The 16,696-nt window shown below is 34.6% G+C and overlaps 2 protein-coding genes across 2 annotated transcripts in view; both read left to right on the top strand.

The window, feature by feature from the left end:
* The first annotated feature begins 4,524 nt into the window (after positions 1-4,524).
* On the top strand, positions 4,525-9,458 carry pold4 (DNA polymerase delta 4, accessory subunit). Its single transcript, XM_030149495.1, has 5 exons — positions 4,525-4,645; positions 6,932-7,050; positions 7,211-7,291; positions 7,999-8,110; positions 8,847-9,458. Exons 1-5 carry the CDS (start codon positions 4,572-4,574, stop codon positions 8,869-8,871), a joined length of 411 nt encoding a protein of 136 aa, XP_030005355.1. The 5' UTR covers positions 4,525-4,571; the 3' UTR covers positions 8,872-9,458.
* A 1,560-nt stretch (positions 9,459-11,018) lies between these two features.
* The window catches only part of LOC115419323 (sarcoplasmic/endoplasmic reticulum calcium ATPase 2), a 39,397-nt gene continuing 33,719 nt past the window's right edge, over positions 11,019-16,696 (top strand). The window contains exons 1-5 of the mRNA XM_030134067.1: positions 11,019-11,452; positions 14,153-14,272; positions 15,321-15,338; positions 15,434-15,516; positions 16,383-16,487. Coding sequence (XP_029989927.1) covers positions 14,155-14,272; positions 15,321-15,338; positions 15,434-15,516; positions 16,383-16,487 — 324 coding nt within the window. The 5' untranslated portion in view covers positions 11,019-11,452; positions 14,153-14,154. The remainder of the gene's footprint in view (positions 11,453-14,152; positions 14,273-15,320; positions 15,339-15,433; positions 15,517-16,382; positions 16,488-16,696) is intronic.

The following is a 16,696-nucleotide window of genomic DNA, read 5'->3' as shown; positions in this document are numbered from 1 at the left end:
AGTGGTTAAAGGTGAAGCCACTACAGTCAGTGTCATTTCTTTGTCTTCGGGCATCATTAAAAAGACACAGATTCAGAAGAAACCATGTAGTGTTTTATTTTTAAATATTTTACAAATGCACAAAATGATGTCTACAGTGCATAAACACAGTCAACTTTAACTTTAAATGAACTAATAAAACCTGGTTCATAATATAATGGTGACATAGAATGTTTTATCACAGAAAAAATTGTGGTAATTCTGATCAGTTGTATTTTAACCCATAAAGACCCAGTGTTACTTTTTTGACACTTCCCAAATGGATTTTTCTCTTTATTTAACCTTTCCTAAGGGATTTCTTTCCATTTATTATAATATTATCCTCTGTATTTTGCATTCTTTCAGTGAAAATCATGTATTTTTCTATATTTAATTTACTGACCATGTAGATGTTCATAAAAAACTCGAGGGTTAAAAAAAGTTGAGGGTTATTGTATCAGAAACAAAGACAACTGAAGCAAAATTACTTTTTCAGCCAAATCTTTCTCTAATTGAACATAAACCGAGTGTCCCCATTCACTGTCATTGATCCAACTCCATTGGTTTTACTGGTGAATCAATATTGTAGAAGATGACTGTTTCCATGGTAACTACAGAGGCTCTGAACGTCCAAATGGGTCATATCTGATGACTGTGAAAAGATGACAAACTGAATTTTACACCAGTTATTTACATGTATTGATAGAATTAATGGATCAGCAGGTATTAAACAGTTTAGATCAGTAGATGGTTTTGTTCAGTGGTGGATGTTTGGGTCTTTATTGATGTTGTATGACAATAAATCTCATTGCAATATTTTTTTTTGATTGTGTTTTTTCAGTTTATTTTTATTTTACTTTATTCAATGTTGAATCACTGCAATTGTTCTATATGTTATAAAAAAAAATATGGATTCATAGACATCTGAAACAGTCATGATATTTTGACCATAAATAACTATTTTAAACCAGACGTAGCTATAAACTTGATAAGTTCTGATAATTATTAACATTTTTTATCATGATAATATCTCAAATCAATAGGAAGGGAAAGTTCTACAAGCTGTAGGTGTGATGTGTTCCGATATTTTGTCCATATAGTACATGCTTTGAGATGACTTTTACTCAAAAATAGGTTTAACATCTGACTGAAGGGTTACAAGGGTATTTTTGGATGTTTTTTATTTATTTATTTATTTATTTATTTATATTTATTTGTACAATTTGTGAGGTATTTATTGTTCATAAATGAACACAACCTCTTCACTGAATGCTGGTTATTATTCAGTGATCCTACAGCCACACAAAAAAATTACAGTCAGAGAGCTTCTTACTCTTCTCCAACTTATTCATCTTGAATTAGATTGTCCAGTAAGTGATCTGCAGGATGGAGGATGAAGGAAGGAGGCGCAGAGAGGGAAATACCACGGTTCAGAGCTGCAGATCAGGTCCAAATGCATTTGTATTGATTTTAATATTTTCAGCTGATGTGAGAAAGACAATGTAGAAAACGTTGCTGTCCTCTGCCTTCCTGACACCCTCCTTCATCACCATCATTATGGTGTCTTCCATCACCATCATCACCTTCTTCTTCATCATAAAGACTCAATAAATGTTTGATAAAGTGTCTGAAATGCATTACATGTCCAAGTTAGAACATAAAGAAATATTAAATACAACACAAACACTAAATATCATTGACTATTTTGTTTCTGTTGAACACTGTGTATCATGTCTCATCTTGACTCTTACACATGCTGCCTCAGTGATACACAAAGTATTAAAGGAGTGATATTTTGCTTTTTTAAATGGAATTATGCATTTTTAATCATTTTCTTGTGGTCTACATAAACTGTAAATGCTCTGCTTAGGTCTGAATTCTTCATTAATTCCACTCCACAGGTCCATCTTCAACCCTATTTCTGAGTAATGACACCAGAAAGGTGGTTTGGAGCGCTGGCCCTTTAAATGCACATGAGCCACTTCAGGCCCCACCCCCTCCAGGTTGTTGGCTGTGCTGCTCTGTCCAATTCAACCAAAACTGGATATTTTAGGTAATCAGCTTGAAGTTTGGACATATTTTCAGTATGGACTACAACCGCTGCCACTGATAAACAATCATGTCGTACTTGGAGAAATGTTCGTCGGAAGCCTTGACCTTATATCTGCGAATGTCGTGACATAACTAGTTGTACACGTAACAAATTAAGCAGGAATTAGCGCGGGTTGTGGAAATCCACTCGATTTTTGCCAAAATAAATATAAAGATAATTTTGCAGCACCTGGAGGGTTCAAATTCAAACTTTTGGAACTATTAGGGTCCAAATACACAAATAAATGAACCAAAGACTAATAAAAGTGGGTTTAGCAAAATATGACCCCTTTCAATTAAACACCAAACATTATTTTACAGGTATGTTTTAAACTCATCCTTTTTCATTTTTACTCTTTTTCCACTGCTGTTTATGGCATATTTATCAATTCTAAACAACTTTATAAATAATTTAAAAAAAAAAAAACAAGTGGTGCCAGGCACAACAAACCCCGCCCCTTGCACGTATTGTATCTTATTTTGGCATGATCCAGCTGATGTCATCATATCTATGCATGTACTGACGTCAGCATAGACATACAAATTTCCGCCATTATCAGTAAATGGGGAAAAAAAAGAAAAAGAAGAAAAAAAAATTATTCATTAATTTTCTGAACCCGCTTTATCCTCATTAGGGTCACAGGGGTCACTTGGAGCCTATCCCAGCTACTTATGGGAGAAGGTGGGGTACACCCTGGACATGTCGCCAGTTCATCGCAGGGCTGAACATATACGGACAATCACTCTCACATTCACACCTATGGATAATTTAGATTAACCCATTAACCTATCAGTGCATGTCTTAGATGGTGGGAGGAGAGAACCCACACAGACACCGAGAGAACATGCAAACTCCACACAGAAAGGACCCACCCCCATTGACAAGTGTTGGAATCGAACCCAGGACCTTCTTGCTGTGAGGCACAAGTGCTATCCACTGCACCACCATGTCACCCAGATTTTTAAAAAATTCTTTTTTTTTTTTTTTTTTTACAGATTTTAAAAATTCATTTAAAAAAAATAATAAACTTTGACCTACTTTTCCCAAAATGTAATCACATCTGCTCTGGATTAATGGCAATCGATAAACCACATTTAGTATGACCAATAATTCAGCCAGTAGTTTTGCTGCTAAAGTGTTAACTCTGGTATTCGGGTGCGCCTTTTAGGCACACTTTGCACTTTGTGTTAAAAAACTTCATATTATTTTTGACAATTTAAATAAGGTTAGAATTCAAAAGTTGTTCATTTTTGCATGATCTTTAAAATTCTGGCCACCAACTAAAATTTGCACATTGTAAACAAAGGAAAATTACAAGACTAGCGGCTGTCTCCCAAGTGTGCCAAAAACACACTATTTCTTCCATTTGATATGTATGATTAGGGCTGACCTTGATTTACAAAAATAAAATCAAATTAGAGCAGAAAAATAACTCAATATATAATATTTAATAGTTTGATTTACTGTATAGGTGTGCATTTTCACACACTTGGTGTCAGATGCTAGTAATTTAGAACATTTGGCCTAGCACCAACAATAATAATGCAAATTAACCAATGTTGGAGTTAATCATTGACATATGCCAGGCTGCAAATATCAAATAATATGTGATCCACTTTTTATGTAGTATATTGAAAAAAAATATTTTTGTTGTGTTTTTTGCATCCAAAAAAATGGTTTGTTTACAATACAAACACAGCATTTAAAGGGTTAAAAAATGTAACAGTTATTGAGTATTTGGTATTTTTATGGTATTTGGTATTTTTATTTACGGCTCAAGTTGATGAAATAGAAAAAAGTGTAAAAGAATTTAAAACAAACTGTATAAAAAAATTTTTTGACATTATTCCACAAGTGGGCCAAAAAGGCACACTTGGTGCTTTGTAAGGGCCTTGCTGGATGGGGTACCGGAGGGTTAACAAGCAAACAAAGAAACAAACCAAAACAAAAACAATAGCCCCTGCCTCCCCTTCAGGTTTTTGGAAACTTCTTCTCCTCATCCTTCTTCTGTACATATTACATTATAAAAACCCACTGTAAATAACATATACATAAAAATATACTTTTAATAGACCGGATCCCTGCACACATCTGCTCACTGTATAAAAACTCCAGTTTGCACTCTGTACATATTACAGCATAAACCCACTGTAAATCTCAGCCCATTGTTGTCTTGTCTCTAGTTGAATGTTTGTCTATATTAGGTCTATGTTCAAGTGTGATTGGGTTCAGGTTGTTTTGGCTTCATGTTGAAATTCCAAATTCCTTGTATGTGTTCACATACTTGTCCAATTAAGCTGATTCTGATTCTGATTCTGATTCTCTTCTTGCCTGTTTATGCTCCAGGCTGTAATACCCTCATTCACCACCAGGAGGAGGCAGTCACTCCCACCCACTGTAAACCACAGGCAGTAGAAGAAGAAGTGCGTTCGTCATTGTTTTGATCGACTGGTGTTTTTGAATGAAGAGACAAAATAAAGAACTGGGCCTGAGATCTTTCAACTCTTTAACACCTTTAAACTGTTTGAACAACAGGTAAGAACTGGGTTTGCATTAAAACCGACAGAAATCTGGACTTTAAACCGACTTTTATAAACGAAACCAATCGAGTTTATCAGACATTAGATCGTTGTCGCACAGCTTAGACCAGGAATGTCCTATTATTGTTATTAAATATAATGTATTTATCACTTATAGATATGAAACCAGGCCCAGTACCTGCATGTACATGTTAATACAGCTGTAATAACGGGCTAATGTCGTGCAGTGGTTCTCTGCATCAATATGGAAATAAAACGGACAGACGACGTTTAAAAAAGCAGAAGTAGAAGAAAGTATCATTAAAGTGAGGATTCTGTGGATGAGATTTAAACTCTTGTGTGTTATTATGTTTTAATAACATAACAGAATGTCCAAAGGTCTTATTTATGGAGGAGAAACTCAGTAAAATTAATTCTAAATTTACGTTTATTTGGTTTGAAATTTCAGATTATAATCTCAGAGTTGGATGATGTGTTCATATCCCTGTTACGTAAAAGTACAAATACTGCACTGGAAATAAATGGTATTCATTCAAAACCTTACCTAAATAAAATAATTAAACATTTATCAGCAACATGCACTGAACTTTGCAAAGTCATAGTTTTTATTGTGCACTTAAATGTTCCTGTTAGTGTAATATTCAATGTGTCTGAGTCCTTTTCCTGTTGCATTCATGTGTCTCATACACTTTTCCTGCTCTATGTGTTTAAAGTTGAGTTTATATTGATCAGTTATTTGGTATGTTATATATAATGTAATGAAAAATGCTCCTGCAGATCAAATCTGCATACATGTCTTTTTAGAATTCTATCATCAGTCCCAGCCTGCAGAAATATTCAGTTTACTCTCAGATTTTATGAAGAAAAGCATCAAATATTCCCAATTTAGAACCAACAGCCAACTGAATTTGAGTATTTTTACTTACAAAAAAAAAAAAAAAAACACTTTAAACAATAAGTTCATCAGCAAAACAGATATAGGTTTAGATTTTTTCATTAAACAACACAGTTAAATGGATTGATTAATAGTGCCCACAATTGTCTTTTTATCAGTGGTTGATGAAGCATCTAGATTATTTTCTTCAGTAAAAGTATTAATACACACTAGGAAAATCCTCTACTACAAGGAAAGGTACTATTTTTAAAAACTGTATTCAGTGGAAATATGTGAGTTTTATCAGCTACTGTACATAAAGAGTGAACGGTGAGTATGTTCAAATGTTTGACTGTTATATCTGATGTTTTTGACTCATTTGACTGTTGAACATGTTTAAGGTTGAACTTGTTTTATTGACTTTTATAAAGCTATACATCATATTCTGTGACCATCAGGACCATTTGCCCCCATGTCTCCAAAAAATAAACTTTTCATGAGCTTTAAGAAACAGCCTGGAAAGCAAAGAAACCAAACTAAATGACTAATAGTTGCAGTTTTATCTTATTTACTAAATTCTACTGTTTGGATATTGTTATTTAGTTCATCGCCATCACTATCTTTGTAAGTAATTTCTTCAAACATCTTCTCCGATGAAACCACTGGTTGGTGACAAATTTTTTAAATATTAAAAATGTGCCTTTACTTATAATGGTCCATATTTTGATGGTTTATGACATGGAAATGGTCACAGATATTAATATAGTTCCTACTGAACACTGATAGAAGTCGTATATGGACTTTGATTGAATTAGTTGAGTTCTCCTCCAGTGAAAGTATTGGGTGGTGTTACAGAGTGGTAAACATCACACATAACAATGACTCAGCATGTACTAACAGTATGAAATATAAAAAGTAAATTTTCCATCACACCACCCACTTCTATCCATCCAGACCACAGGACTCAACATAGAGACAGAACCTGACAACCTCACAAATTTAACTTGGTATTGATTCTTGATAGAACATGCCAGTGAGATACAGGGCCACTGGTCACATTTTTTTCTTAGTCTGCAGTAGCTGTTACATTTCTGATACAGATATGATAATAATAACTGTACCAACTGATGGACAGCATAGGATTTTCTTGCCGCTCCAAATAGATCTAAGTCCTACCACAATCTTATGGAAAATTCAGTAACTGAATCAGCATCTAAACTCAGGGAAACTTGGGAAAACAGTGATGTTGCACTAATTAACTTCACATTAAAACTTAGATTTAGGTTGGTTTGGTCGTGTTGTATGGGGGCAAATCCACATGAGCCCACATGTTTACACATACTGATCATCACTGAGGCTTCAACTTCAGACCTAGCTGTTACTTCACAGTACATATGTATGTTTCAGGTCTATCACCATGACGACTAAACGCAGACTGATAACAGATTCATTCAAAGTGGTGAAGAAGACGAGGAAAGGTGGCAAACGGGAGAAGAGTCCTACTCCTTCTCCTCCCCCTCAGGAAGGTGAAGAGCATCACCTGTTTTTACTCATGTTCATACACACCTTCACCAAATAGTCTCCCATTTTGAACATCACAACCAGGACGGTTTTAATGATTAGTCAAATTCAAAACTTTTAATGGAACATGGTCTTGTCTCTGCTGATTCTGTCTCAATCATTCAGAGGCTGAAACTGACGTCCGTGAGGAGGAACTGGAGAAGCTCAGACAGTTTGACTTGGACTGGAGATTTGGACCATGTACAGGTAACATACAATCACATCATGCATACATGAAGTCAGACTGCATCCCCTGCTGTTCCTGTCCCAGAATTAGTTTTATTTTTATAGTTTTTAATCTCTAAATACCTAGAAGTACTTTTGCAGCAATTTCCAAATGAGTTTTTCTCTACATTTAAGTTTTGCTAAGTGATTTATCACCATTTATATAATATTTTTTTCTACTCTTTGCTCTTTTCCAATGTAAGGTATTTACCTATATTTATTTGACTGATCATGCATATGTTCATTAAAGCTCAGAGTAAACAAAACAGAGAAAACTGAAGAAAAAGGGAAGATGATGTTTAATGTATTGACATTTTATACGCAGCATAAGAATGTGTTATTTTTTGTCATGCCTGTATATTTGACAGATACATAGAGTGACTTTCACGTTTAGATATGTTAATTGAATTTTCAAAATACAGAACAATGATAATACAAAACAGCTATTCACACACAAAAAAGGTAAATCAAACAAAACCCACTTAACCCTCCCAAACCCCTTAATGTCACCAGATATCTGTATGCAACATAGAGGGATTTTATAATGGATGATTGTGTTTGTGGAAGAACCATGATTTGTCTGTTCACTGTTTTGTTGTGTATTGATCTTCTGTTTTGTGAGATAAGGCAGGAGAATGTTTTATTTAAAAACCCCTGCGTGTTATTACCTCTTCTGTTCCTCTCTCCAGGCATCAGCCGGCTACAGAGATGGGAGAGAGCAAAGCTTCATGGCCTTAACCCACCTGAGGAGATCAGAGAGCTGCTGCTGCAATCCCAAACCGACCCTGAGTATAACCAGAGGTGATGCGCACAACAACACTTACACTGCGACGCATTTAAGCTGACACTATTTTATTTGGTCCGCAGTTTTAGTATAGATTTGTTTAATCCTTAATTGTAACTGTTACTCAAAGCTGGTGTCATTTATGAAGATTTTTTTTTTTTTTTTTTATACTATTTATTTTAATGTTTTGAAACACTTTTACAGTGCATAACAACACTTAATAACAAAAAAAAAAAGGGAAAAAAAAAAAAAAAGGGGGGGGGGGGGGGACCCACACAATAAAACAAGGGGGATGTTGTTCCTTATACATTCGACAGTTTTTCCATACTCAATCTGATATCAAGAATTTCTGTCCTTGAATATGATCCATTTCTCCCATCTTCGCTTGAAAGTTCCCATCTTAATCCTCAGTTGAAATGTTAATTTTTCCATGGAGTATATTTCCTCTATAATGTCCAGCCATTGTTGTAGTCGTAGAGGGTCACTTTTTAACCAGTTCCTTGTGACTACCTTTTTACAGGCAAGAATTAAAATTTTAAATAAGTAAATGTCTTCTCTTTTAATTATGTCATCAGGTATTAGACCAAGGTAGATAGTCTGAGGGTCCATTGGAATTTTATAATTTAAAATATTCTCTATTGTCTGAAAAACATGGTTCCAAAACATTTGCATTTTTACACATGTCCAGAAGATATGCGAGTGATTGGTCATTTATGAAGATTTAAAGCTTTGACTGTGTTATTTGTCTTTCAGCTTATGGAGTGAGTATCCCCTGTAAAGAAGACGGCTAAAGAAACCAAGGAACACCTTATTTTTAAAGAAAGTCTGTACATGTAACACTCTATTATGGAGATGGAAATAGGAAGATGATGCCCTGAAGTTTGTATTTTACTCTTTACCATTTTTATTTTAAACATTTATATTTTACAGTATAACATTTCTCGGAAAAGATGTGGTGTTCTTTATCATGTTATGCTTAATGTTTCTCTGCCCTGTGATATCACACTCAGTGCTGAACATCTAACATGAGGTGTGATCTGCACACTGACATACATTTGCCTCAATCTTTTTATAACTGACCTAACTTCACACTTTTTCTATTTTACTCCCAGCACATACTAAGTCATACAGAGGGACATCGTGTGTGCTGTGCCATTTAGTTTTAATAATTTCTCTTGTAGATGTTTCTTTTTAGTTGATTGTGGGGGTTTGTTGTTTCAAGTGTTCTTATTTTTTAATCTTCCTCTGCTGTTGTTATTGTTCATTTTACATAATTGTGTTTTATTCTGTGTTAAAAAAAAATAAAGCCTGTATTTCCGTATATTCTTTGTTAAAATAATCTTGGAATGAATAAGTGAAAGCAGATAAGAGAGCCATAGGTGGATTAATTAAATCTATGCAGTTACTTAACAAATGATGGAACTGATAGTATGATAAAAAATAACAATATAAAAGCCACATGACAACAAAAATGCTATGTTGAGTTAAAAAGCAGAAAACTCAAGTTCCCAAAAAATCTATCAAAATGTGTTAAAATACATCTTGAAATGCCACATTCACTGTCAAAAGGTTCACATGGTGGTTTTTTAAAGTCTTGTTACATATAATTTTCATCCTGTAGCACTTTTTTGTTGTAGTCTTGTTACATCTCTTCCCTCTGCACATACATTTCTAAACTCTTTCAGAGAAAACACCTTGCAAAACCGTAATAAATAAATTCATGTCTCATACTGTTGTTACGTATTTTACTTAAACACTCAGTGACCCACTGAAAATAGCTCCACAACCAATTGCAGGTCCTGACCCTAAATTTGGTTAAAATAAAAATGTTAAAAAAAAAAAAAAAAAAATCATTCCTTTTAAGGCTGAAACTAGTTTTAGTATTTTAAAAAAAGAGCCTGAATTGCTTCACAAACATGTCCTCTATATAGCTGATTAGCTTCTTTAACAATACGTAAATTAGTGTTTACAACACTGAAGACTAGAGTCTACGATATAAAAGGCTTAATGGGGCTGTGTGGTTTTCCAACAGTATTGCACCCTGTGTCTTTATTTTCTAAGATGTTAAAAATCCACTGTTGATGGGGGCTAGTTTTATTATTTTCCCTCAAAGTCAGTCAGTATTTCCACTTTAAAATCATAACCTTAGCCACTGATGACTATTAGCACCTACATTTGCCAATAAAAGTAGTTTGCAAAATCTTATATGTACCATCAAGACCCCCAAACTGAGAAACAGAGGCATCTTTTTTTTGTTGTTTTTTAAATGAATTTTTTATACAGGGAAATATGTTGCAGAAAAAAGGTTGAGAAGCCGTCACTAATGACAGAAATTATTCCATAACCAAAATTACTCGTAGATGAAACACTTAGTTTGACAGATGGTGAAATTAGAACATATTATTTGTTCTCTATTGGTCAACAGCGCTGCTCGTTATTCTAAACTCTATGTTCATTGGCTGAGACACCCATCAGTAACGCGCCAGCAAACGCACCGCTCACTGATTGGACAGCTGTTGGGTAACTCCGCCCTGAGGCGTAACCCTGCCGTGATTAAATCTCTCAGTGCGAGTGTTTCAAAGCGATACTAGAATCCTATTGGTTAATATTTACGTCAGTCTAAAATCAGAGACTCCCATTGGTTCATTAGCAGCTCTATTAGGCGTCTACTGGGGTAAATACCGTTAATCGCGTTCATCACGGTGCAGCGCTGTCAAGTCAGACGCATTTAATGACGGAAAACTAGAAATAAAACGAATGTGATTTAATTTAAAGCCCCGATAAAAACACAACATCGGTTTTCCCTGCAGTAAAATTAACCAGAGTGTTTAACATCGCGTAGCTATTCCCCTTCTGAAACGCAAACTTCTGTAAAATAGATAATTAAATGGTGCGTTCACGGTCTTTTAAAGTGAAGACCGGAAGTGCTGTGTGTGTGTTTTCGTGTTCGGATGCTGGATGCTGTGGATGTAGCCCACTTCTACTAACCCAGAGACACTCCTGCAGCCGGGATAAGGAGTAATGACAGCATATTGTCTGGATAAACTAGCTCCGAATCACATGCAGAGAAACGTTTGCCTTAACGGGAGCCTTATTCATTCTTTTTAACCGCCTACGTTTGTTTTTTTTTGTGACTCGTTCGCCACTGACCGTTTCAATGGAAGTATCCTGTTTTTTTATTGCCCCCTCATGAGCGGCTGTCACACTAAATAATCAACTCTTTTTCCAAACTATTTGGTGCTTTCTACACGTCGCTGAGGGGGATTTCACCGGGGGACGCATGGTGCTCTGATACAGACCCTTTAATTAAAGCTGTAGGGATAGTTTACAGACGACACACCGGCATACAGACCGCTCTGGTAAGCAACCTGTTCATCTTTTTGGGATTAACTGTCCAACACGTCGGTAGCCGTCAAGCTAGCTGGTCACCTCCGGAGACGTGGGTTTAGCTCACCGGCTAGTGCTAGCTTAAAGCTCCGAGTGTTAGCTAGGTGTTGTATTCTACCTCTGTTTTGACAGCTACATCTGTAAATACATAGTAACACATTTTATTTAATAACCTGCTTATTAATTCCTGCTAAACATCCCCATTTATTATTTTTTATTGTGATGCTCCAAAACGATGCTACTCAAAATAACACAAGTATTAGTGATGAAATCTAACGACTATAATACAATTCCGATGATTTTTTTGTTAAATTTTATTTTTGTTTTTAATTTATAGTTAGCTTATTGTTGCCGCAATGTTAGCTACCTGTAAATAATAATTCAGCTCATATTTTGCAGATCAAATATTGGCAACAGTGCTTTTCAGGTCTTGCATACTGCAGGCCTCTCTAATGCATCTGACTTTTCTGGAAACTCGATCTAAGATTTGTACAATTTATTGATTCCATGCATGTATTTTTTTTTAATATATTTCTCTGCTGCACCAATGATAACAGGCCTTAAAGTCTTTACAACAAGACACCTGTCATTTGTAAATACATGAGGCACGTATGTATTGTTTCCAGGGCTGTTCACACCCTGTGGGCTGTTATTCATCCTCGAGGGTCTGTCTGTCTGTCTCTGTGGGTTCAGGTTTGTTTGGTTGCCTGGTTGTACACTCATCTATAATTATGTACCAATGTGCAGGATTCAGTGCAGGTGCCAAGGAGTAGACTGCATTTAATGTCTTCAGTAGATAGTGATGATGTGCAGTTTGTAGGTTATAGACTGAAATTTGTATTCATATTATTATAACCTTTAGTTAACCAGGAAAAAACATCAAGAGTGTTGTGGCCAAGACACCAGCAGCAGAAGTTACACAAAATAGAAATCACAGCCATACATCCACATTAAAAATATACATAAAAAATACACATAAAATGCAATGAAAGTCCATACTTAAACCAAACAAACACTAGATAAGAACATACATGTAAAACATCACCATTAATACTAGCCTATTTTAATACTATTCATCACCATTTTAATGTCAAATCATTGTTTCTTTTCAGGTTAAATGCTGGTATTTGATTTGTAAAAGACAAAAAAAAAAAGATGAAGTAACTGTAGGTATTGGTAGAAAAGTGGACTTTGAGGGAGAATAACTGGTGAATTGTACCAAGAATGACCCAGATTTTTGTGGTTAGTTTGATGTTCCATTCCACATGTATTGATTTGATAGGTTGATTGTGTGATTTATTAAAATTTAACATATATGTGAACAAGTAAAACATGAATAATAATACAAAAATCAACAATCAAGACAATGTTAGAAAGAAGAACAGCACAATAGTTTCATTTATGTCTGAAAAAGGGTGGGAAGAAGTGCAATTTATTTAATCCCACCACTTCTCTGTAAAATATTAATATGTATTTATTTCCCTCTTCCTTTTACATTACTCTTTTTTATTTATTCACACACACTCATACATCCGTATACACTTACATACATACATACATTTATACATATACACACATCATACAAGTACACATACACATACTTATATAATCATGGTTAATTAGAGTGAGGTTAACGCTCAGTGAGAACGTTTTATTTATGTTGTGTATTCATTTATATGTACAGTATCACTTCGATTTATGCTCAGTTTAGCTCTTGTCACAAGTAGGAGATTTACAACAGTATATACATATTTGTTTTCATAATGGCAGTTGTATTGGCCAGTCAGTCAGTTGTCTTTTTAAACTTGCATTATTATATTGAGCCATAAAGACAAAAACACAGCTGTAGTCAAAATGAAAACAACATAACAATGGTTATCTTTGGTGTTAAACTATTCTTTTTAGTCAGAACTTTGTAAACACATAACAAGAACTGGAAATTGTGTATATATATGTGTGTGTGTGTGTGTGTGTGTGTGTATATATATATATATATATATATATATATATATATATATATATATATATATATATGTATAAATATCCACAAATGAATGATAATGTCTGGTAAAATGTTTCTTCAACATTAAAATATACTGTACTGAGTAAAATATAGTGAAACTTTAAAACACTGTATCACTTTCCAAGTGGTTTAGCTGAGAATGTAAATACATATATATCACAGTAATGATATTTATGTTATCTCCCAGTTTTTGTGGAATGGTGTTAAGTACTTTTGCTGCATTACTGTGTGTGTGTGTGTGTGTGTGTGTGGGGGGGGGGGGGGTAGTTTAATAGACTTTTTTTCATTTTATTCCAAAGGTATGAATCTTCCCCAGCCTCAGGATTTGATTCAATTACAATTCACCTTTCAATGATTTAGTTTTAGGCAGGGTAACATGGCCTAAAACTCTCCTATCAGTCATTTTTTGTAATTATCAAGAATAGGTTCGAAACATTATTCATTTCCACAGTTTAAAGGCTGATTTTGGAGTGAAAATCGAACACTCGTGGTTAATTGTAGTTTGAGTGCTACACAAAATGAATTGATCTAAAATCTGTGAATGAAGGATGAGGGACAGCTTTTTAAACCTCAAACCTGATTCTTTCGAAGCCCATCATCACAAGTTGTGCATACTTAGTTGACCTTCCTGGTTTTCTTCCCTCTTCAGTGATGGATAATGCTCATACTAAGACGGTGGAGGAAGTTTTGGGCTTCTTCAGTGTCAACGAGTCGACAGGCCTGAGCTGTGAGCAGCTGAAGAAGAACAGAGAGAAATGGGGCCCTAATGGTACGAGGACAGATATTCAGTGTTTTTTAGTCGCATGATCCACCACCGCATTAGTTGGTACATTATGAATGAGTTCATTGAATAAAATTATACATGGTATCAAATTACAACTTAAAATAAGTACATTATTGTCTTAAATGAATATTAACCCATAAAGACCCAGTGTTACTTCTGTGGCAGTTACAAATTTATTTTTTTTTCTCTATATTTAATTTTTTTGGGGTGATTTTTGGCACATTAAAGTTATTTTTCAGCACATTACAGTTATTTCCAGACTCTACCCAGATCTTTTATAGTTCTAAATCATAGTGTACAGTGTATAGTGTTTGCTCTTATATTTCTCTTTACTCATGTTTGCTCTTGTATTATATTGTTATTGAATGTGTCATGCTGCTGCTACACTGTAATTTCCCAGTTTGGGATAAAGAAAGTACATCTATCTATCTATTTACCACCATTTATTATAATATTATCCTCTGTATTTTGTGGGGGTTTTTCAATGAAAATGAAATATTTTCATATATTTAATTCACTGATCGTGTAGATGTTCATAAAAGCTCAGATTTCAGTTGAGGGTTGTTATATCAGAAACGGAGAAAACTGAATATAAAGTGATTTTTTTTTCAGGAAAGATATCAATAACTGAACATAAACGTGTCTCCATCCACTGTCATTTATAAAACTCCATGGGTTTTACTGGTGAATCAATGTTGTAGAAGATGACGGTGTTTCCACGTTCACTACGGAGCCTCTGAACGTCCGAATGGGTCATATCTGATGACCATGAAAAGACGACAGACTGCATTTTACACCAATTACTTGTGGATTGATAAGATTAGTGGATCAACAGGTATTAAACAGTTTAGATCAGTAGATGGTTTTGGTCACCAGTGGCTGTTTGGGTCTTTATGGGTTAAACACCGCTAAATAACTGTTAATATGTCAGATGTTTTGTTTCTGATACATTTATATCTGAAATGTAGAATAAAATAAAAGAATCAATGAAAACTGATTATTTTTCTTTCTTCTTCTTTACCGTGTCTCACAGAGCTGCCTGCTGAAGAAGGTGAGCCACCCGTGTATCTTCAATCCAACCACATTTTACCAAATCATCTTCTGTTGTTTTTCTGATTGTCTTTTTGTCCTCTGTGTCCCCACCAGGAAAGTCACTCTGGGAGCTGGTCCTGGAACAGTTCGAGGATCTGTTGGTCCGCATCTTGCTTCTGGCTGCCTGTATCTCATTTGTAAGAAAATATACACTTGCATAGTTGAAACCTGATTGATAAATATGGACCTTTTAATAAATGTAAGAGGGCCAGGCTTATTTCTAGGGGTAGATTTCAGAATATGAGGAGTTTTTTATGTAGACAAAGAACACAATAAAGAAGTAAGAGGGAACTTATAGACAATGACAAATAAATCTAGGTAGAAGTATAAATTAGAAATCATGAAAAAATTACTTTAAATCAGCAAGTATGAATTTTACAGAAGAGGATTAGGGCCACTGGGGGAAAAAAATTAAGGTCCAATATATTTTTTTATTATTATTATGAGAAAAAATTCTGAATTCTGAGATTGAAGTCAGAATTCTGAGATTAAAGCCAGAAATCTGAGATTAAAGTCAGAATTGTGAGGAAAAAAGTCAGAAAACTGAGGAAAAAAAGTCAGAATGCTGAGATTAAAATCAGAATTCTGAGAAAAAAGACAGAATTCTGACTTCAATCTCAGAATTCTGACTTTGTTCTCATTTTATCTAAAAAAAATAAATAAATAAATATATATATATATATATATATATATATATATATATATATATATATATATATATATATATATATTGGACTGTAATTTTTTTTTTCCAAGTGGTCCTAATCCACTTCCATAGAATTTAGATATGAATGGAGGTGGATTTATTTCAGACATGATGTAAGGCGCTTTTAACAGGCATCAAAATGACATTTGACATCTAAAAAAAAATAGAATTTGATAATAGTAAAACAACTGAATAAACAAGTAAAAGCTTGAGTGGATAAAACCAGACACCAGATGTATTAGAACATGTATTTTTGTACATCACATCTCTTATCTCTCTGTCTTCTGTTTGCTGTAGACTTTGGCCTGGTTCGAAGAAGGGGAGGGGACGATCACAGCCTTCGTTGAACCCTTCGTCATCCTCCTCATCCTCATCGCCAATGCTATCGTAGGAGTATGGCAGGTAGATATATGTGTGTTGAGGTGTTGGTGCGGATTGAAATCACATGATCATATGATGCAAAATCTTTAGAAGCAAAACAAATATGTGGCATCTTTAGAAACACATCGTAGAGTTGTTTTTTTCCGTAAACAGCAGTGTGGGTCATGGTGCGTTTGTTTCTTTTCTGGTCCGGTTTCCTCTCGACCTAGTTTGGATCCTAACAACAGCTG

Source organism: Sphaeramia orbicularis, chromosome 1 (genome assembly GCF_902148855.1).
Source record: "Sphaeramia orbicularis chromosome 1, fSphaOr1.1, whole genome shotgun sequence".
In the NCBI taxonomy this organism is placed as follows: Eukaryota; Metazoa; Chordata; class Actinopteri; order Kurtiformes; family Apogonidae; genus Sphaeramia; species Sphaeramia orbicularis.
The sequence above is the reverse complement of the archived record's forward strand: the minus strand, read 5'-3'. Positions and strand labels throughout refer to the sequence as shown.